Source organism: Xenopus laevis, chromosome 9_10S (genome assembly GCF_017654675.1).
Source record: "Xenopus laevis strain J_2021 chromosome 9_10S, Xenopus_laevis_v10.1, whole genome shotgun sequence".
NCBI classification, from domain to species: Eukaryota; Metazoa; Chordata; class Amphibia; order Anura; family Pipidae; genus Xenopus; species Xenopus laevis.
This window is the reverse complement of record NC_054388.1, coordinates 42,478,344-42,502,470: the sequence shown is the minus strand read 5'-3', so window position 1 is coordinate 42,502,470 and position 24,127 is coordinate 42,478,344. Positions and strand designations below refer to the sequence as shown.

At 41.7% G+C, this 24,127-nt stretch overlaps 1 protein-coding gene and 1 pseudogene across 1 annotated transcript in view; both read right to left on the bottom strand.

Moving 5' to 3' along the window:
- Positions 1-13,296, bottom strand: part of map2k4.S (mitogen-activated protein kinase kinase 4 S homeolog) — a 38,762-nt gene extending 25,466 nt beyond the window's left edge. The window contains exons 1-2 of the mRNA XM_041578047.1: positions 13,111-13,296; positions 1,060-1,153 (exon numbers count right to left, since the gene is read on the bottom strand). Of these exons, the coding sequence (XP_041433981.1) occupies positions 1,060-1,153; positions 13,111-13,207 (191 nt within the window). The 5' untranslated portion in view covers positions 13,208-13,296. The remainder of the gene's footprint in view (positions 1-1,059; positions 1,154-13,110) is intronic.
- Positions 13,297-15,511: 2,215 nt separating this feature from the next.
- Positions 15,512-17,118, bottom strand: LOC108702395 (annotated as a pseudogene).
- Between the last annotated feature and the right edge of the window lie 7,009 nt (positions 17,119-24,127).

Below are 24,127 nucleotides of genomic sequence, written 5' to 3'. Positions count from 1 at the left end.
AAATGCAAACATCTTATTGGTTGCTATGGTTACTGCTCCTGGGCAAACTTAGCGCCTTATATTACATATGGGGATATGTCTGCTTTAGCAGAGGCAATGCTCAGTATTGTCTTTGGCTGGCTATTTACTGGCACTTTGTTGCCGTGACAAGTAGCTGCTACTAGTAGTAGTTTGGTAGTGGTTTTGGTCTCACCCTATAAAGATTGAAGATGGAGCTCCCAAAAGGAAATATTCAGGCTTAAGACATTGCACTTATTTGTGGATTGCTCACCATCTTATTACAAAGTGTCTTTAGCAATTGTCCAGTGGCAGCCAGATCAGTGTTTGAAATTGTCAAAATGGTAGCCATATTAGTATTTCCCCAAAACATAGTACTCTGCTTTGTAAGACCCCTTTTCCCATTCTCTTTACATCATGCTCCAGACAAATTCCTATCTGTACATACCCCTTTCCTAGTAGGTGCTCCTTCCTATGAAGCTGAGATATGGACAAGAATAGGTTGGAGTACAGAAGCAAATCTTGGCCAGCACCTGTGGCCTGTCCTCACGGTTACCACTGGAGAAGAGGACAATATTTTAAGAAGAACAAAAGTGTACTAACAACCCTGACACGGAGCATGTGCACCTGAACCCATGTCCAGATCGGATTTAACTAAGCATGCTCCTATTACGGGCTTGCAGAAAAAGATCCATAAAGGGGCCAGATAGTGTCTGCCCGCCACACAGGTACATTGATAAATTAAGTTGTAAGAATCCCTGGTTGGGTGGTTCAGAAGTCGTGGGGAGGACTTTGAGAGGGTCCAAGACTTTTGCAAATCTTTAAGCCTGGCTCCACCCACCTCCCAGGGTTAAAATAACACGATAACAAGCTCTGTATAATGAGCTTCTAACCCCTATCCCTAACTCCTCTTCCCTGTGCTGCCTATGCTTTCAATAATATTCTCACTCCAGAGAAGGAAATGTAATTAAACTGCTCAAGCACTTGATCTCTTAAAGTCTTGGATGGAACAAGCATACAGTCTGTCCCCAAAGATTTGAAATCCATGTCAGAAACACTCACATGTGGGTACTCTGGATAGTGGTGTTCAGGGTGAATTTTGCAGTCGTTTTGAAGGCTGGGTTGGCAAAATTCAACTTCAGTGCTTTGCGTTTACCTGAATTGGTGGGGGGGAAGAAAGTATATTAGTAGTTTTACTGAAACTTATGTTAAAGGACAACTAAAACAAAAAATGAAAATGGTTAATTGCACTTGACATTATTTAACCCTATCCTGTACAGGTATAAAGGTTTTCTTTGAAGTCCTGGTTATTTACCACAGGGTGTTTGTAATCAATCGCGTCAGTCATCTTTTATCTGAAGCCCAGCGTCCAATAAAGCCTCAGATTATACATATACATGAGCTGCCTTGCACTTCCTAGTAAAGGTGCAACATTTTAAACAGTGCAGGCCAAGTGACCAATACATATAAATGCATTTAGGGCATTTTAATTGCTCACGCGGCTAAGCTTTTTCAATAGTAGCCCAAAGTTGCTGGGCGACTATTGAAAACGTATCGCCTCGTGTGCTTTAGCGCAGGCGACTTTTCATTGTAGCCTATGGGAAAACACGCTGAGGCACTTCGGGGAGATTGTCGCTCAGAAGACGAGGCGATTAATCGCCAGGCGACAAAATCTCCCAGAATCTCCTTGTGTGGCTTTACCCTTGTAGGATGACAGCTGGCTGGCAATTTCCTTATCACCTCCCACAAGTCTTCTATTGTTTTATAAGCTTATTACAAGAAACCAGAAAGGGCTGTTGCCTAGCAATCATGGCAATGTCAACATGTAATTTTGTTTACAGAGAAATAACAAAAGTATGGCAGCATAGGTATTCCTTTGTATTAACAATTTAGCAGGAACAGCCGCCTAAGTTTGATCACAGCCTGTTCGAGTAGTCTGCCCAATTGTGTGGGTATTTTGCCCCTCTATTTGCATAATTAATATTCACTTGCCTGCGGACTGTCGTTTACACCACTGCAGACAAATTTATAAGAGCTAAAGATTTAATAAACGTACTTTTCTTCTCGAAATAAACAAAATATAAACGTAAACCCAATAAGAACAGAATATCCCCACGTCAGTAAAATTACACAGATATATATATATATATATATATATATATATATATCACGTGAAATTACAAGAATCCTATCTGACAGTCTCCAGCAGCAACACAACAATGGGGAAATAAAGGCGATTGTACAAAGTTATTTACAAGAAGAAGCAAGACAATGTTCATGTGCTGACATCTCCAGGAATGAAGTATGCCAGGAATCTATCCTATTCTGTGCACAGGCATTGGCCGGGTATATACCCCAGGGGTCAGTGCACAGGGCAGCACAAAAGTTCCAGAGCTCCAATCCAGTAATTTCACTGGGCAGACAATCTTGCACAGTGGTTACATAAGTCACTCATTTATAGGGTGACTCACTCCTGAGCTGGTAAATACGAGCGGACATTACAATAAAAGGGACCGTACCATTACCATAAAATCATTTAGCATAAATTATTTATCTGCACTCATGCCTGGGATTGCCTTGGCTTCTGAACCACCCTAGAATGCTACAAGGGTATCAAAGGAATAGGAAACCAGTGTGACACCCCCCCCCCATGACTTCTTCTGCATACAGACAGCAAAGCAAGGAAATCATACATTATTTATAATTGCACATAAATGATTTAATAGGGAAAAGATAAAGAGCACTAGTATTGGGATACAGCCGGTGGTTCTCTTATACTTGTACCTAGTGATGAGCGAATTTGTCCCGTGAAATTCCTGCGAAATTTGCAAAACAGGTGAAAAATTAGCGAATCGTGAATTTTGACGCCGGCGACAATTGATGAAACGTGAATTTTGATGCCAGAGACAATTCACTGTCATCAATAATGTCAAATGGCATCCATACACATTTTCACGGTAAATATGCAAATTTCTGCGCTGGTTGGAAATTCGCTACAAAAATCTAACCCGGCGAACAAATTCACCCATCACAACTCATAACCTTTACAAAGTGATACTAACCAGATTTAGCTTATTTTAGTATAGAGTAGGAATGCACTGAATCCGCCGTTTGGGATACGCCTGAATCCTTCATGAAGGATTTGGCCGAATAGGGATGGGAAAGGAAAAAGTAGAAAAACACAAATTTGTGAAAGGTGAATTTTGACAGCAGCGACAATTCACGAAAAGCGAATTTTGACGCCAGCGACAATTTACTAGCGTCAAAAATGTCAATGGGCGTCCGTTTGTCGCTGACGTCTAAATCGACACCAGCGTCCGAACCGTCGCCGGCTGCAAAAAAAAAAAACAACATGATGCCGGTATAGAGTAGGGATTTTGGCCGAATAGAAGTGGGATAGGAAAAAGTGGAAAAACATTTTTCTACTTTCTTGTTTTGTGACGATAAGTCACGTGATTTACCTTACCATCCCTAATTTACATACGCAAATTAAGATTCGAATTTGGTTCAGCCACACACAAGGATTTGTCAGAATCTGAATCCTGCTGAAAAAGGCCAAATCCTGGCAGAATCCCGAATCCTGGATGTGGTGCATCCCTAGTATAGAGAGTTGAAAATTGCAATAAAAAGACGTTTCTAAAAATTGCACATGGAAATCATAAGAAATCACTGGCCAAAGCCCACTGGGAGTTGTAGTTCTAACATGAATATCAGTTTTCAATAAAATAGTCTGGCATGCCAGTGCTAAATTGAGGTGGCTGGGCTGCAGCAGGTGGGAGATTTTCCTTCCGCATATTTGTAGAGATTATTCGGTGCCACTTCCTATAGACTATTTTCTGCCGGCTGCTATAAATATTCTTAATGCTGGAACCCCTGCAATGCAACTGGAACCACAAACAGGAGGGGCTCCTATTCCCACAGAGGGACAGATATATTCTTCCTTCTGTACTTTCACAGATGCTAAATGCCAGTCTACGAGGCCTTTTTGAATTCTGTAGCCTTTACATTACTGAGAAACCATGATCACATAAATACTACAGGTGTACCATTACATTCCATTTTTAATAATTCTGTAACTTAACATTTCATTATCTTCCTCGTTTTCTCCAATCTCTTAGCTTCGTCAGTCAATGGCAACCCCAGGCAGCAGTGCCGAAACATCAATGAGTCTTTCTGACAAACAGGCAGCTCACGTGTCTTGCATACTTACCAATATTTTCATTTTACAAAATTTGGCAGATTATGAAAGTCTGAACACATTTCTGTGTTTTTTCTGTGTTATTACAGTTTTGATAATGAAGGTGAATTGCCCTTTTAGCTGCAAGTCTGTTGTCCCCAAGAAACCTGCTTATCCTTAAATTGTTACAATTGTTTCTTTGCTTATCTTAAATTGTTACAAAAGTATCTAAGTAAACTTGCCACTTATTCTGGGCTCTCTGCCAAAAGCCAATTAAGATTTAGAAACGTTGCATCTGTTCAGTGCAGGAGATCAAAGAGAAGGTCTGGAAATTTCAGTAACAAACCCAGGACTGCGGGTTGATCTGTCAAAATCAGGATTTTCCCACGAAAAATGGGACAGTTGGGAGGTATAGTCTTGTGAGGATTGGTGATAGCAGCAAATACAAGCTAAATCACAGCACATTTGTTGCCCTGATGTTGCACTGAGAGTGGATTATTATACAGTGCACTTAGCCTTGCCTAGGTTTCCATTTTTTCAAAGACCTTTCAAAGACTTCTGGAAGCAAAGAGGGAGTTTTAGTTGATGGTTGCCCATGTGATGCTGGGGGTTGTAGCAACAAATGGAGGCCATCAACTGGCCACACATGGTGAGATCTGTTTGTTTGAGGAGGTCCAAACAATCTTGACTTGGCTACCTACTACAGGGGTTACAGGGACTTTTTGGGCAAGCCTGACTGATTTCCATCCAGATAATGGTCGGGTAGGCCAAGCAATGGGCCCCATACAAGCCAATAAGTTGCTGACTCAGCCTAAAGGGTCCAAGTAAGCAGCTTTATTTTATTGGCCCACATATGGCTAACTTTACGATATGGCATCAGTATGACATAGGGGCTGATTTATCAAAGGTCGAATGAGAGGTATTTTTAACCTTGTTTGATGTCAAAATTGAATGGTATCTTCTTTAAGAAAAAACTTTAATGTCTAAAACTCGAACAAATATTACCGACCTGAAAACTCGAATCAAGTTTTTTTCTAAGAAAAGCTTGAATGTCAGGAAGGCTATTAACATCTTCAAATGGGTCACTGGACCTCTGTCATGGACTTCTACATGAACTGGGAACGTTTTAGGTGGCAAATAGTCTAATTTGAGTTGTTCCGAGGGTCCAGGTATGATAAATCTTGAATTCGAGTTTGGAATTTTGACCAAAAATCAAACTCCAAAATATGAATTTACTATTCAAACCTTAATAAATGTGCCCCCTAAAGGGATAAGTGGTTAACTTTTAGTATGACAGAGTGAAATTGAGACAATATGTAAATTGTTTTCATTTTTTATTTGTGGTTTTTGAGTTATTTAGCAGCTCCCTAGTTTGCAATGTCAGCAATCTGGTTGCTAGGGCCCAAATTATCCTAGCAACCATGCAGTGATTTGAATAAGAGATTGGAATATAAATAGGAGAGGACACCAATAGAAAGAAGAGTAATAAAAAGTAGAAATAAACAATGAAAATGGGGTCAGTGACCCCCATTTGAAAGCTAGAAAGAGTCAGAAGAAGGAGGCAAATAATTCAAAAACTATAAAAAATAAATAAATTAAGGCCAAATGAAACATTGCTTAGAATTAGCCATTCTATAACATACTAAAAGTTAACTTAAAGGTGAACCACCACTTTCAGTTCTGAGATATTGGTGGATTACATCTGCAGCAAGCATGTATTCCCTCTGGGTGATACGTTGAAAAATGCCCAGCAGCATCACTTGGTTAAGAAACATGGTTTAAGAACATATGTATCTACTTCATAGCAGAGATCTATAGACCCGAATGACATACAGAAGGATCAGTTACTCTTTATCTGCAAGGCCCATTCACAATCACAGCACTGATGGCTGGAGGTGCTGGTGTCAAATTAGCTAGGAGAGGGCAAAGAAGGCAAAACTATTTACCAAAACCCACGCAAAGTGAAAACAGATTATCAAATCAAATAAAAAGAAGGGATAATATTATGACAATATGGCTTCTAGGCCAATCACAGTCGATAACCTGATATTTCAATTGCCGTTTTCACTTTCTAAGGAGAATAGAAAACAATGACTGTTTTCATCCATGCAAATTAATTGAGAAGTGCGGCTCAGTCCAACTCCGCTGGGAGGCTAATAAAAAGGAATTAACATTGGACATTTAATTAAATTTTAATTCTAAAGTTAATAATTATAATTGTTGGCAAACAATGGAATATAAATGAATGCTGTTATACAGCATGGATTCATATCATGATTGAAAATGACTACTATATTGATATATATAGATAGATAGATAGATAGATAGCTAGCTAGCTAGCTAGATAGATAGATATTATATATAGATATAGTTGCCTGGATGCCGGCACAACTTGTGTAGAGGTGTAAGTTGCCTGGGTGCAAATAAAGCCCAAAAGGATAAGTATATACCAGAAGGAGGCTAGCACTCACAGGTCTTACAAAGAAATAACGGTGCTTATTAGTCAAAACTAAGAACTTGTTCTTATTTTTGACTAATAAACACCGTTATTTCTTTGTAAGACCTGTTAGTGCTAGCCTCCTTCTCAAGAAGCATCAAGAAGCATCAAGAGCAATTCGTGCTTTAAAAAGGATTGTGAATGATGTCCTAGCACTAGCCCAAAAGTAGGGCAGGCACCAATGGAGGTGGTCCAGGCCCATCATTCTGAACCTGTAGCAGAGTCCTATTGATATTTCTCGGCTCTCTTCCTTGGGTCAGTGGAATGGCTCACTAAAGGGGGTCACTTAGGAAAGCAAGTGCAGGGTGCAAAGTGCAACTTTGGCCATAATTCTCCATGTTTTAGTTGTTTTACCCAGAATGCATTGTTGCCCCCCCCCCCACCCAATTGCTGCTTTTCTGCATCAGTGAGGAAGAGTTGCATCCGACTTTCTGTCTACAGTATCAGTTTATCAAGCCTAAGGGCAAGGTCACACGTTTTTACGTTGTGTTTTTTAACAACATGCGGCCGAGCGTAAATACGCCAATGAAACCACACAGCCCTAATAATGTGTTTTTCAGCCTGTAGTTTTCTATTCCCAACATGCATTTCTGTTTTTTCTCGTTCCCCCACAATTCCTAGAATCTTAGTAAACTTTGGAGAAAAAAGGCTAAGTGGAAAACAATTTACATACAGAATATAGCCGTACTGCTCGTCAATACACAACGTAATTATGTCACCAGCATAAAATTATAATATACCCATAGAGGAGTAATATACACCTGTGCTTAAAGGAGAAGTACAACATAAAAAAAAGAAATGGAATATAAATGCAGCATATTATATACTGAACTTACTGTACCAGCCCAGAGGTTCAGCAGCCCAAGAACAGTAACAATCCATGCCTTGGAATTTGCCCCCAGCAGCTCCCCATCTTGGATCTTGTTAGGCCATCTTGAGTGTCAGTGGCTCTACACATGCTCAGTGCACTCTGGGATACGGTTGAAAAGTTAAGCTTAGGGGTCATGGAAGTTGATACTACAGGGCTGATTATTAAATTTGGATGCAGAATATGTGAAATACATCTTGCGAGAGTTTGGCCGACATGTTGAAAATATTAGGGATGCACCGAATCCAAGATTCGGTTCGGGTTTCAGCCTTTTTCAGCAGGATTCAGATTCAGCTTAATCCTTGTGAATGGATGACCGAATCCGAATCCTAATTTGCATATGTAAATTGGGGTGGGTAGGGAGATCACGTGACTTTTCGTCACAAAAGAAGAATTTTTTCCACTTTTTCCTTTCTAGCCCCTAATTGCATATGCCAATTAGGAATCAGATTCGGTTCGGTATTCGGACGAATCTTTCACCAAGGATTCGGGGATTCAGCCAAATCTTTCACCAAGGATTCAGGGATTCGGTGCATCCCTAGAAAATACGCAGCGTATTTCAGCGAAGTATATTTCCAAACCCGCAGATCCCATAGAGTTTAATAATATGGCTCAGGTAAGTAATAGCAACCGTGAGCAGGTGCTGTGATTCAGGGCACAAGATGATCAGGAGCTACTGAGGCAAAGATCTTCCCTGCTAAAGGGTCGTCTCTGGGGCTGGTACAGAAACCAAAAACATAATTCTTCACCAGCCATGCTTTCTTTGGATTATTTATACACCACCCTCTTAATAAAACACATGTACATGGATGGTTAGTGGAAATGAAAGTGGATACATTCCCATAGCCCAAGACGGATATAGAAAAGGCAGCAAAAGACGGAATAGAATAAATCAGCGCTTACTTTGTGTATTCTCACAGAAGTTTATCTGAAGGCCTGAAGCAAAAAAGACACAAATTTCCAGTTCAATTCAACCAAAGCAAAACATGTTGCACAACATCACAACACTGTAAAGGGGAAATAATGACTGTTTTAAACATAAGCCTGGAGGGGAGGGGGAGTCATTTTCAGTCACACTTCCTGAGTTAAGGAAACTGAGGGCAAACTAAAGCCATGAGGCAACCATGTTTTCTTTATTTTCAAAGCAATACAAAGGACTACTGTATCAGCTTCAATATACAGCATCCCTCTCTGCATTTTGCAGCTTACAGGTTCCATAAAGATTTACTACCACATTTCTGCACATGACCTTATTTCGGTGTCCAGGGTAAAGGACATTTACAGCAATAGAAAGAGCCAAATCTATAAGTTATATTGGTGAGAGCTAATGGGATCGAACTGCTTATGGGCTGGATATGGGCTGGGGAATTTTCAGTCCAAAGGCATTGTGTTATTATAAATGTCCTACCCCTAGGTGGCAAAGATACCCTGTCTATTCAAACAGTGGCGTTTTACTATTTTTTTTTTCATAGCATTACCATTAATTACCATATTAAACTACTTAAACAACATCGCTTAGAATATCGATAAAAAAGGACAGTGTTTAGATTTTTGCTTTATTATGCTTAGCTTTCTTCTCTCACGCTATATTGCAGTGAAATAGCTGGTCACAGATCTCATCATATTCCGATTGTAAGCAGCAGTCCTGCTCTGCTTTATGGCTGAGATTCTAGCTATCTTTACAACACAAGTAATATTCAGAGTTCTCTGTATAGCCTGCAGCCTTGTGCCTTTATATGGTCACAGAAACCCTCGGTGACTTCTGATATCCTTATAATTTACAGTAGGGGGTACATTATCCCTTATAATACATGAGTGATACTCAGAGTTCCCTGTATAACTCAGCCTGAAGCCTTGTGCCTTTATATGGTCACAGAACAACCCCTCAGTGACTTCTAATATCATTATAATTTACAGTAGGGGGTACTTTATGCCTTATTATACATGAGTAATACTCAAAGTTTCCTGTATAACTCAGCCTGCAGCCTTGTGCCTTTATATGGTCACAGAACCCCACAGTGACTTCTAATATCCTATACAAATTTATAGTAGGGGGTAAATTATCCCTTATAATACATGAGCGATATGCACCTGTAAAAGCACAAGTGTGAATTAAAGTATTAAATAGTCACACACAGGATTATATTTTCATATTAGTATGAATATTTTCATATTCACATGAACAATTTATATTGATAATAGGAACCCAGGGTAATTTGCATTGTAAGAGGAAAGCTCAATATTTTTGGCTTGACCATTTTAATTAAAGGGTGGAGTTTAAAGAGATTCTTTCATGGAAAGACTTTTTTTTTTTTTCAAAATGCATCAGTTAATAGTTCTGCTCCAGCACATTCTTTCAAATAGGATCTGTGCCACGGAGACAGAATGCTACTTTATAAAGATAGCTAAAATCTCAGCCATAAAGCAGAGCTGGACTGCTGCTCACAATGTGTATGAGATAGCATCTGTGCCACTGTGTGAGAATGCTCTGTTATAAAGATAGTTAGAATCTCAGCCATAAAGCAGGGCAGGACTGCTGCTTACAATGGGTATCAGACAGGATCTGCACCACTGTGACATAATGCTCTGTTATAAAGATAGCTAGAATCTCAGCCATAAAGCAGGGCAGGACTGCTGCTTACAATGGGAATCAGATAAGGTCTGTGTCACTGTGACAGAATGCTCGGTTATAAACATAGCTATAGCTACAGCCATTAAGAAGAACTGCTAATCAGTGAGAGACCTGGAGTATAAATTTGATTACATTTCTGTAATCAAGACAAAAATGACAATTTAAAATGACATCTGACAAAACACTAGTTTAGTAGTTTTACACATTTGTCTTTAGGCCCAAACCCAAAATTCATTTTTTGATGATAGGGTACATTTAACTTTATAACAGTGCATACATAAATATACAAACAACTGTACTTATTATATACAGTATAATCCCCACTATACTTTTTTTCAGGGGAGCAGAAAAGAAAAAGATCCCTAGCCATTTAAAACAGACTTAAATACATGGGACTGACTCCTTGCAGATCTGGTAAGAAATGACAGAACAATCGATAACATGCAAATGACACACAATAATGTGCGATTTAAAGGTATACTGAAATGGCTGTAAGGTACCAGTGTTGTGAATGTGCTAGTATCACTTTAAGGATATTTCAAACACAAAATACAGGCATGTGGCCTCCACTGGGAACAGTTACACCAGACTTCTGCAACCCATAAAATACACAGTTCTAGGACATCCAAAAGAAATATTCCACTTGCACTGCAAGCTTTCCATTCCTACAGGGAAAGAACGCCACTTGTTGCTTCCTCTTGCCATTATTAATATGAGAATCTGGCAAAAGGAAACAAAGTGTGCAAAAATATCCACATTATCTTACATTTCCCGATCTCTATCAATGCAGCACCATGCTCTGCCCAGTATTTCCTTCCAGGTGCTCATAATAAACACCCCAAAAATGAGCATTAAAACAAGCATAAAAGCTTGCCAAGAACCCACATAGCCCAAGGGAGAGGGTGCACTGGGAGAACCCACACGGTCCAAGGGAGAGGGTGCACTGGGAGAACCCACACGGTCCAAGGTAGAGGGTGCACTGGGAGAACCCACACGGTCCAAGGTAGAGGGTGCACTGGGAGAACCCACACGGTCCAAGGTAGAGGGTGCACTGGGAGAACCCACACGGTCCAAGGGAGAAGGTGCACTGGGAAAACCCACACAGACCAAGGGAGAGGGTGCACTGGGAAAACCCACACAATCCAAGGGAGAGGGTGCACTGGGAGAACCCACACAGTCCAAGGGAGAGGGTGCACTGGGAGAACCCACACAGTCCAAGGGAGAGGGTGCACTGGGAGAACCCACACAGTCCAAGGGAGAGGGTGCACTGGGAGAACCCACACAGTCCAAGGGAGAGGGTGCACTGGGAGAAACAACACAAGCTAGGGCAGTGTATGTATGGAAGGAGAATCCATGCAGGCTATGGCAGAGGGGTGAACTGGCATATCCAACAAATGTTGAGGAAAAATGGCCATAGTAAGGGAACCCACACAAGCTAATGGGTATACCAGGACATTCCCTACAAGCTAGAAGGAGGGTGAATTCTGGGAAAGGCTAGGTGGAGAGAGCTTTTTTAAAGAACCCACAAAGGCTAGGTGGGGTGAGGTTCTGGAAACTGCACAGGCATGGTGGAGAGGGAAATCTGTGAGGACTCACATAGGCTAGATGAAGGTTGCAAACTGGAAGAACGAATACCCCATCTATGTCCCAAATGCATCCCAAATAGCCCTCATGGGTGCCTGGGGACAAAGAGATTGGATGGGTGAAGAGAAGATAGAATAAAGCAGTAAAGTAAAGGACCATAAGTGGGAAAAGTTGGAGGTGAGTAACGCTGGGTGCAAGGGTGACAATCACAGTCTGAAAGTTGAAACACAGGAAGGGTTATCAGAAAAGGAAGTGCATGGGAATTTACGGCTTCAGAGAACTAGAAAACAGAGTTGGTCTAAGGGTTTGGTTGCTGGTAGATACATGACCTTTTCCCCTCCCATTGAATTCCTATAAAGAGTGTGTGTTAATGGTGTTTAGTACACTTGATAAAGGGCAATTGGGCTCGAAACATGTAGTGTCGAATAAAAGGCGTTTTTGCAGCAAATAACTGCGTCTACCTGGTCTGTTCCACTAATATAATTTGTACTGACTGCTAGTACCTTGGACGGGGTACAGGGACAGAACCTAAGGATTAAAAAGCTACGGGAGAAATACCACATCCAGTGGAAACAAGGAAACTTCCAAGTTGTGGGTATCTATGTGACTGTGTGGATTTTGAGGGGGGGATAAGATGCTTAAACAAATGAGTTGTAGGAGAGCGTGAAGGAGACAAACTGGGGCTACTGGGAAACAGTGAAATAGCTGGGTTTCACTAGAAAGATCTGAGGGGAACAGTAAAAGGCCAGGCTGTGCTGGGAGAGTACAAGGAGACTTAGATTTTATAAGTACTGGGAGAAAGAGAAAAGGACAGTCTGGGGTGCTGGGTGACACAAGAGAGAAAGGAGAGACTGGGGGCAAGTTGATAATGGGAGACAGCGGAGAGGACAAGCTGGGGTGCTGGGTGACACAGGATAGGACAAGCTGGGGTGCTGAGGGACACTATGAGATTAAAGGAGAGGACAAGCTGGGGTGCTGGGTGACAGTGGGCAGGAGACAGAGGACATGACAGTCTGGGGTGCTGGCTGACACTATGAGATTAAAGGAGAGGACAGTCTGGGGTGCTGGGTGACAGTGGGCGGGAGACAGAGGAGAGTACAGGCTGGGGTGCTGGGTGACAAGAGAGTACAGGCTGGGGTGCTGGGGGACACTGAAAGAGCAAGAGAGGCCAGGCTGGGGGTGCTGGGTGACAATGTGAGACAGAGGACAGAGCAGTGTGGAAGTGCTGGGTGACACTGGGAGACAGAGGAGAGGACAGGAAGGAGCGTGCTGGGTGACGCTGGGAGAAGAGGACAGGCTGGAGGTGCTGAATGACGCTGAGGGATACAGAGGGCGACAGGTCGGAGGCCGCTTACCCTGCATGCTGTTGACGGTGCTGTGTTGCTGGGACTGTCCTTGGAACCCGAGGCCCGCACTGGTTCCACTGCTGCCGCTGGGGTTGGAAGTCGCCATTGTTAATATATTCGCTAGCAAATGAAGGCTGCAATGCAGCAACCCCCTCTGTGCCTGCCCCCTTCCCACAATCACTCGCGTTGCCGTCAGAGCCCTGCCCCCCAAATGACGTCTTTCACCCCGTCTCCTCCGCAGCAGCAGCAGCCTAAATGACGCTGGGAAAATAGCCCCCTCGTGGTGAAAGTGAGGTATTACACGGCCTATTCACTGGCGGCCACAATCCTGCTATTGCGGCTGCTTCATACATTTCCACTTAATGAATGGGTCGAACTGACTGCTCAGTGCAACTAAGAGGTTCTGCAGCAGACACGCATCTCATTGGTACAGTCATATAGTACCTTTGTATTAGGAGCTTTGCTTGTAAGCAATAAATGTACATATATGAGGTTTATAGTTATGTTATTATATACAGAATGGAGTCTGTGCCTCTGTCTGTAGGGAAATAAGACAACATTAAACTGATTTTATAGCTCTTAGGAGGGAAGGTCCTGCGATTTCTAGGGATGCACCCAATCCACTATTTGGGATTCTGCCGAATCATTGGTGATAGATTCGGCCAAATACTGAACTCAATCTTAATTTGCATATGCTAATTAGGGGCAGGAAAGGAAAAAGTGGAAAAAATTCTTCTTTAGTGATGAAAAATCACGCGATTTCCCTACTCGCCCCTGCAATTTAAGATTCGGATTCGGTTTGGCCTGGCACAAAGATTCAGCCAAATCCAAATCCTTCTGAAAAAGGCCGAATATCAAATTGAATCCTGGATTCAGTGCATCCCTAGTGATTTCTGATGGCAGCTCTGCTTGTGTGCAATGTAGTGCTGCCCCTACTTATGTGCCACCTACTTATGTTTCCACTTATGAGGAAAGATCTTAATACAGTTGGTTTGCATTTGAGATGATGGGAAGTCTTTGCCTTTTCATAATGCTTAAAAAACAGGAGAGGCCATTGGCCAGTTTACTATTTATTTTAGTTTTAGGTGACCTTAACAGAGTTTAATTGCATTTGAACCACAGTGGAAATCCCAGCAAATTTTTATCAACCCCCCTCCTGATTCATTTTAAGATTAATTCTTTATTCTAAATATGGCTATAGATCAAGGGGTATCCATAGCAGCAAATAAGCACTCATTCTACTTGACCTTCGACTGGGCCCCTTCTGCTCATAACAAGGTTACAGATATATAGAAACATTGGGGTCACAGTCACCCTGCTATAGATTCAGGGGTACCCAGGGCAGCAAAGAATCACTCACCCCAAATCTTACTCTAACTGGCCTTTAGGCTGGGCCCCTTCTGCTCATAACAAGGTTAGAGATTTATAGAAACATTGGGGTAACAGTCACCCTGCTATAGTTCCAGGGGTACCCAGGGCACAAATAAACACTCATCACAAATCTCATCCTAACTGGCCTTCAGGCTGGGCCCCCTTAGCTCATAACAAGGTTACAGATATATAGGAACATTGGGGTAACGGTCACCCTGCTATAGTTCCAGGGGTACCCAGGGCACAAATAAGCACTCACCCCAAATCTCACTCTAACTGGCCTTCAGACTGCACCGCCTTAGCTCATAACAAGGTTACAGATATATAGAAACATTGGGGTAACAGTCACCCTGCTATAGTTCCAGGGGTACCCAGGGCACAAATAAGCACTCACCCCAAATCTCACCCTAACTTGCCTTCAGGCTGGTCCCCTGTAGTGCATGAAAATAGTTTGAACTCGGTACAGAGTGGCACTTGATCATCACAGCAATTGTACTTTAATACAGTATGTAAAACAAATACTGCTTGTAAAGCTGAACAACTGTTCTACCACTTTGTCAGTGGTTCTCTCTCTATTTGTGTATTTTCTTACCTTTTATCTTAGCAGGAAAAGCAGTATAGCAGCTCCAGAATACATAAATATATATAATTATGCATATAGAGAGGGTCATTTCTGAATGAGGTGCAGAGTACAATTTTCAAATGAACCTCACCATGTTGTTTTTTTAACCCACGATACACCACGTCCCCTCAGAATTCTAGCTTCATTGAGGCGGAGGACTGAGTTGCGTCTGCTGAATATTATTATGTTAACCGATCATGTATGCTTTAACTAATAACGACAGAAGACCTGCAACCCTTAAACACCAGATTTTAATATTCTAACTACACTATATTCAGTAACCCATTGAAACCAATCAGATCTTTCATTTCATTATCCTAAGCCCATCAAGCCAGTAAAAGGAAACTGTTGATTGGCTGCTATGAATATAACTAACAGGGGCAAGATTTAGCCTTAGACTTAGGGGCCATATAGCCTTTATTGCCCTATTTATATATTCTTGGGGTCTCTGTAGTATAAAGTTCTGTCTTTAACAAGGCCTATTCCTTTCAGAACCATTTTATCTTCATACACATACATTATCCCAAAGGCCTGGCTTTCTGGGGGCGTCTCTATGACTCCATGAATGTGATATGGTGAATTCCATAAGAGTCCATACAGTATCTGGCTTCATGATTATGTCCAGCAAAGTATGCTGCCACACAGGGATGGGACTGCAGTATGGACAGGACCTCAGGATAATTCCAAATCAAGCACATAGGGTCGGCTGCATCTGGGTGACCTGGGAGGTGGGCTACACCAAAAGAGGAGAAGTGTATGATAATACAGTTGTACTGGTTATAATTAGTAATTCCCAAGCCTTACTGTGTGTTACACTGCCCACACAAATGCATCTTTGTGCTGACTCCCTCTAACATTCACAATTGACTTACACAGATGGGGCGGGCTGTTAACTGTCATGGCAGCTTTCAGGGAGAAAAACAGGGACTCTTTCATAGCCAATATATAAATGAAACCGCAATATCAGAAGGAACCAGCACAGAGCAGTAATACTGTAAAGTACTTAGCATCACTTCCAAAAATGAAATGTTACAAGGCAGGTCGCTACCTTTAACTATTAGCTTTACTTACTAACAACAAAGACTTTTTCTTCCTTTTAAAATGCTTTCAAACCAATCAAACTGGGATGGACTGATGCCACTGTTGAACAATACAAACTGCCCCAATCCTGATGGGGGGACAAAAAAATATATAGATGCTTGGTGAAAGTTGTATAGCACATGCAACTTGCTACTTTTGGACACATCCATGGCATGCTGGGAAATCATAGAGTCACATCTGTTAGCACTGATGATTAAAGGGTTTGTTAGGTGTATGCATGCTAAGTAACACATGAATCTGATTCAGTTCCACTGTCATGGTCTCCTGATTGTCGCATATATCTCTCATGTCTAGAAGTTTTGACATTGGATCAGTCTTGTGAATAGTCATATTATACCTGTTGGGCTGTTCAGATCCTCATTTGTGTTATTTTCCTTGAGTAGATTGAAGGCAATGTCATACTTGGGGCTCATCTTTTCCTACCCGATGGGGTTAAGATCATACCCGTCGATTTAAAGGAATTGAAATTTGGGGAAGGGACTAAAATGATAGGCATAGAATGATTCATCATTGGATTCCCCATTTTCAAAAGTACCTGTTTCCTGATCGATCCTGTTTTCTAAATTCAGTTTAGACCCATTTAAATATTCTCAGCTGAAGTTGTAGGACTCATGGTTGCCCCATTCATGATGGAATTGGATGTGAAGTTTGTCCATTTCCACTAACACCCTTTCAAGCGCTGTTTTTGAACTCTTATGTTCTTCAATGATATCGCCAAGTTGAAGAATGAATTTTGGTTTTATGGATTCTGTAGCCCACTCCTTAATGGCAACTTGTGTCAAGATGTTCCTGTAATATCTCATACTAGTCTTTAGGTCGTTATATTGATTATCCTTATCAGCATACTGGATATCTGATATGATTCCAAAGGTAAAATATGGCTCTTTCATGCTTTTACTTTGCATGATCCTTTGAAGTTTCTGCCCCCTGCTGACAAAGAGGAAAACTGTTCGATGACCAGAATATTTCATGGAAACTCCTGGAAACTGGACATTTACCTTGAAATTATATTTTACTACATTGTAAAAAACTGTTGAATAATAAAACCTTTCAGCCATACAACAAGGGAGAACAATGCTTATAATTGGTATTAGATAGGATCTGTGCCACTGTGACAGAATGCTCTGTTATAAAGATAGCTAGAATCTCAGCCATAAAGCAGGACAGGACTGCTGCTTACAATGGGTATCAGACAGGATCTGTTCCACTGGTACAGAATGCTCTGTTATAAAGATAGCTAGAATCTCAGCCATAAAGTAGGGCAGGACTGCTGCTTACAATGGGTATCAGACAGGATCTGTGCCACTGTGACAGAATGCAAGGAAAATAGTCAGTGTTTTTGTAAACTCATTTTGCAATGCTTCTCTATACCATGTGGCTGTGTATGACAAGGAAAAAAACTCACCCACAGACAAGAATGCTGAAATTCCTGTTGCTCCCCTATTGAGTCAAGTAGAAGTGCATTAACGTGATACAATAACACCATAATAATATATCACATATACAGGCCTGAATATTACCGAAGGCCACATAAGCCCAGGACTAGGGTGGCAAAGTTTCAAGGACAGCATGTCACCCACTTGCTGTATTAACAGGGAGTTGCACTAGGGACTATGCAAAATCTCCTGTTCTTGATGCGGCTCCTGTTTCTTCCTGTAAAGCAACTTGAGGAGTGAGCATGGTCTCCTATATGTACTCAGCTGTGAACATACAGTAAAGGTGGCCATACACGGGCCGATAAAAGCTGCCGACAGACCGTGTCGGCAGCGTATTGGCCCATGTATGGGGCCCCCCGACGGGCTTCACCGATCGAGATCTGGCCGAAAGTCGGCCAGATCTCGATCGGATGGGACCAAAAATCCCATCGGATCGCAGCCGCATCTGTTTGTTGATGCGGTCCCGCGATCCAACCGCCCGTTAGGCATCATTAGGATCCGATCTTTGGGCCCTAGGGCCCATGATCGGATCAGCCCGATATTGCCCACCTCAAGGTGGACATATCGGAGGGAGATCCGCTCGTTTGGCGACATCGCCAAACAAGCGGATCTCTCCATGTATGGCCACCTTAAGAGTATGCATACTTGGCGGGGGAGGAGGGCGACAGATCAGGTATGTGATTGCTGGTCTAGGGGAATATAATATATATATTCTGGGCACACAATTACCTGTAGATTCATACTGTGGGGATATGCAGTGAGAGTGCTAAGGAGAGTTTTTTGACCTCCAAAAGCAACACTTTAGCCTTGTTAATAACTTTATAGTTATGAAGTTATAATTATATTATCTGTCCTTGGCCTAATATGCAGTGGAGGCTACTGTGCCTATGCATTTTGTAGTCTGTAAATATACCATAGAGCCCTGTCACCATGGCATTTAGAGTTGTGACTTGTTCCCTTACTATACATGCTATTTGCTTTGCCAGGTCATGTGATCTGGAAATTGCTAGCAGATTTGCATTCTACTGTGTGTGCAGTTGGTACTCTCTACCTCTCCAGGGGCCTGTATTTAAAAACTACAAAGAACATCTTGCGTGAAGAGGAAGGCAGATGAGAGCACAAAGATTTGCATAAGCCCCACAACATAATATAACATAATAACAACGAATAAAATGTTTCAGTTCTTTTGACGTTCTGGATGATAAACAATAAATGTGAGGGGGGTGTGGGATATAAACACTGATGCAATGGAATTCTGTAATTCTATAATCATGTGAGGACACTCATCAGAGCAGCAGAAGCCAATGGAATCCACCACTTCCCTAGGGAATGGATCAACTCTAATCTCCTGCCAAGGATGGTATGTCCTGCAGTTTGGCTGGAGAGCTCCAGGTATAATCCCAGATTAAAGGGGACCCGTCACCCAAAAAAATTATTCAAAATCCTATTTTATCATATTAGTCAAGCAAAATGAACTTTAATTAAACTATATAAATTATTTGAATCTTGCTTCCTTCAGTCTGGGATTTCAAAATTATAGCAAGCAGGCAGGAGCCATTTTGTGGACACTGTTATTAAGACAAGCCTTGTATCATCTCAGAATCTTGTTTGTGCACCAGAATGGGGGACCCAATGTCCATCCCCATGTACTGGTTACCCAATTAAATGATAAAGAGAATGGGGGAATGTGGGGAGAGCAGTGACATCTAGGAAGTGCTGAAGGGAAAGTGAAAGTAATTGTCTGCCCCGCCTCTATGCCACTGGCATAGAGGAGTGGCAGACAATATTTGATTGACAGCTGAGATTTCTAAATGAGCTTACAACAGCTATGAATGCTTTGATAAAAAATAGAAATTGGATTTCATGTTTAGTTTGAAAAGGACTTTTATTATACAGATTTTTGTGTCTGGGTGACAGGTCCACTTTAAAAGAATAGCCCAAAACCAACTGGAGAACAGGAAGAAGAGCATGGGATGGAGCAAGTGCTGGCCAATAGAGAGACATTAGAAAGAAACTCTATAGAGACAAGTCTAGGATGAGATCTCCATGTAGGAAGAGAAACTTTCCCTTCTAATCTCCAGTCTCATCCAAGTGCAAGGAACGGAGACCCAAGTCTGATACTGGGTGTACGCTGTGGCAGCTCAGTTGCCTTTTATTAAACACGTGCAAGTAATCAGTGTGTGAGGGGAACCTCTGCCTATGACCTATGTCATATGTATCATATGTCCCTACAGCATTGCATGAGAAATGATGATGATATAAAAGTAAACATTCTCTGAGTGACACTCAAAAGAGTTCCCTGTATAACTCAGCCTGCAGCCTTGTTCCTTTATATGGTCACAGAACCCCTCAGTGACTTTTAATATCCTTTTATATTAAAGTAGGAAAAAATAATCCACAACTGACCCATTATCCTTTCTCTTCCCAGGGAACTATCAGGCTTTTGATAATTGCTGGATGGATATTTCTCTGCAGGAAATCACAGCAGTAAGTTCTGTGGGGCCCTTTCAGTCTATTTAGTACCAGTACAGGACCACAACTACAACTCTTTTTTTCCCAAGTAGAAAATATGTAAAATAACAAAACTGTCTGTTTTTGTAAACAGGTCGGCTATTGGTAGAATCAGGCTATTTATTGCCATTTCAGTTTCAATGGCCCAATTTTAAATTTGGATCAACATTTATATTAATAAGGAAATGAGAATGACCAGGCCATAGCACCGCAAAACAGTCATTTGATTGGCACAAAGGTAACTTAAAGGGGACCCATCACCCCAAAAAAATATTTAAAAACTATTTAATCACATTAGTCAAGCAAAATGAACTTTAATTACACTGTATACATTATCTGACTTTTGTTTCCTTCAGTCTGGGATGTCCTAATTATAGCAAGCAGGCAGGAGCCATTGCATCATCTCAAAATCTTGTTTGTGCACCAGAATGGGGGACCTGATGTCCATCCCCATGCTCTGGCTACACAATTAAATGGTTAAGGATAAGGCCACACGAGGAGATTCGGGGAGATTTTGTTGCCTGGCTACTAATCGCCTCGTCTTTTGAGCGACTATCTCCCCGAACTGCCTCAGCGTTTTTCCCCATAGGCTAGAATGAAAAGTCGCCTGCTCTAATGCACACGCGGCGATGAGTTTTCTATAGTCACCCGAAGTTGCCTCACTTGCCGAAAGTCATAGGCGGCTGACGTCATCTCCAAGCGTCCAGGAAGTAGCGAGGGGGGTGTAAAGGCAACGCGGGTCGGAGCCCAGATCACCAACCACTAAAGACACTTGGAACATTTGGACTTAAGCATGGAGACACGTTATGCCTGATTTTAATCACGAAAATGTGAGTGTAACCAATTGGTTTTTATTGTTATAAAATAAAAAAGGATTTTACACAATTTCTGCGCTCTTTAACTTTTCCTAGCAAGAGCATATCTCACAGCCATATTTCTAAAATGTGCACATGTTACTGCTAAAATGTCTGTAAGTACCCACCCAAACTCCCACACGTGGTGATTTATAAAGGATAATCACACTAAAGGTAGAATTGGGATTATATGGAAGTGTGGAACTACAACGTTATAAGTAAATATTACACTTAGAATTTTTTATTGTTTTCCCTTTTTCATCCTATTTTTCCCCTGAGCTTCAAATACAAGGCAGGTGTAAACTCTCTGCTTGATTCTATGTGTTTTCTGATGGGTAATGAGATGGGATTGGAATTTGTACTCTTTTTGGCAGGTTGGAAACTTCAGGCGCTTCTTGACAGCAGGGGCCACACACCTCCGTCTTCATCTTCAAGATCTAGATCTGACATATTCCTATTGTCCTCCTTCCCATCACCTTCCCTGATATTGTTGGCAGGAGATGCGCTGACACAAGGGCTCTTTTTATTGTCTGTAGGGATGCACCGAATCCAGGATTTGGCTCGGGATTCGGCCTTTTTCAGCAGGATTCGGCCAAATCCTTGTGTCAGGCCAAACCGAATCTGAATCCTAATTTGCATGTGTAAATTAGGGGCAGGTAGGGAAATCACGTGACTTTTTGTCACAAATGAAGATTTTTTTCCACTTTTTCCTTTCCTACACCTAATTTGCATATACAAATTAGGGTTCGGATTCGGTTCGGTATTCGGCCGAATCTGTCATGAAGGTTTCGGGGATTCGGCCGAATCACAAATAGTGGATTCGGTGCATCCCTAATTGTTTGTATTGTTTTCATTAGAGTTATCCTCTGAGGAGGAGCTTTGTTATCTTCATCTTTATCAGAACGGGGGTTGTTTGTAAGACCTTTTTCATCTCTTTGGGAAAGAAGTCATCTGCAAGAAAGGAAAGTTTTATAGGTGTGAGCATGGCAGATTACATACATTACATACATACATTTCGAATGCAGTGGGGGGGAAGCAACTTTTTATACAGAGCTCTTTAGGGTCTGGCCACATGGCCAGATTCAGGGAGATTAGTCACCAGGCAACAAATCTCCTCTTCTTCACGGCAACTAATCTCTCCGATTTGCCTTTCTCTGCCTTTGCACTTCGTTTTCCGAAGTCACCCGCAGTTTTCTCGTAAAGCAATTATGGAAAAATGAAGCGTTCCATGTGCCTGCCCCCAGGCGATTTACATTTTAGCCGGTGGAAGGCAGATCGGGGAGATTAGTCACGTGAAGAAGAGGGTCAGGGCACACGCTCAGATTTGGGGAGATTATTCACCCGGCGACAAATGTTCTCAGGGCGAATAATCTCCCCAGACTGCCTCCCGCTGGCTAGAATGTAAATCGCAGGCGGGATGGTTTCATCGTGAGGAAGCTTTTGGCGACTTCAGAAAACGAATCGATCTGAGTGCCATCCCACCGGCGATTTACATTCTAGCTGGCAGGAAAGCAGTTCGGGGAGATCAGTCGCCCCAAAGAAGAGGCAATTTGTCGCCGGGCAACTTATCTCCCAGAATCTGAGCGTGGGCCCTGACCCTTATACTTAATTGCACTGGTAGAGAGAGTGTGAATGATTCACTTTCTTCTCACATCAAAGCTAGACATACACATAAAATCAACTTGCTTGCCAAAGTCTCCAACAAACAGATCTTTCCCTGATTAAACCACCCACAAGCTAGTCCAAATTGGCCAGATACGATCGTTTAGCCTTAGCCCAACAGCTGGGTCATACTTCAGGCCTACAAAAAATCAGTAGTCAGTAGAGGGCCATTGTTAAGGCCTCATACATATGCCAAGAAGCTATTGACTCAATCCTGAGGGGTGAGTATGCAGCTTTTTTGGCTCATGTATGGCCATCTTAACCTATTCTCTGTCTACAAGTCTAAAGCTGGCCACACGTGGCCCAATAAAAGCGGTCGAGTCAGCATCTTATCGGCCCAAGTACGAGGTTCTGCCCAATCAATATATGGCTGAAAATCAACCAGGTTTGTTAATCCCTGTAGGCACGAACAGCATTGGTGAATTGATGCACTCCTCCCCAGTCAGTTGCCCATACTGGCCAAACTTCTACAACTGCTGAATTGATTTTATAAATTCAGCTCAAATCTCTAGTTCTTCTTATGATGTTATTTTGTGAATTACCTGATGAATATCAGAAAAATCCTCTATTTCTTCTTTCACTTCATCTGAAAGGGACAGCAAGGTCACAATATATAACTTAATAGAAATGTTGCTACAATATATACATATTAGCATAGTCATTTAAAGAAAGACACGGTTCAATGCAAGACGAGCTAAGAATTACATTTCTGTAAGGATAATGCTCAGCATTCACATGGTACGGATTTACCCTCTGCTGTCCAGAATCTGGACAGCAGACCAGAATCATTAGAAAAACAAAATGCAGATGGAATTAAGACCTAAAGGAGAAGTATAAAAAGTATATAGTGATTGTATGGTGTGTCTGGTTTCATAAAACGTTTGGACCCATTATTAGAATGCCATAGAGTGTACCAAGCAGACGGACCATGAGAACCAGGGCATTTTACCTTGAGTTACCTGCGCTGTTGTTTTCCACTTACAATAGCTAATTTTTTACCTGCAGAATAATCCATAGATTCACTCTTAGTCTCCCAAAAGCCCTTATCAGAAATCTCAACTTCTTCAATTTCTTCTTTAATCTGTTCTAAAAGGAAGGAAGGAAGGAAAGTTAGCTAAATATTTAAATGGTTTATTTGCAAGACATTTGGGGCATGTCACGTATCTTTTTCAATACAGAACTCAAAAGACTATACTCACAACATACAGGGAAAACAGTGCCACTAATCATACCCCATGACTAATAGTGGGGTATCACCACCCCAATAATAAACTTGTCGAGTGCAATGAAACAAGCTGAGAAGTTCTATAATGTATAAATAAAATACATAAATTGGACATTAGAGCTTCAGATAAAATATACACACTCCCTATAAAAGATATTTCAATGTTATAGATTTAAAACATGTACTGTATAAACACATTTGCTTTGACATTACCGTAGGAGGGTATAGTTTATGGTTATGCCCA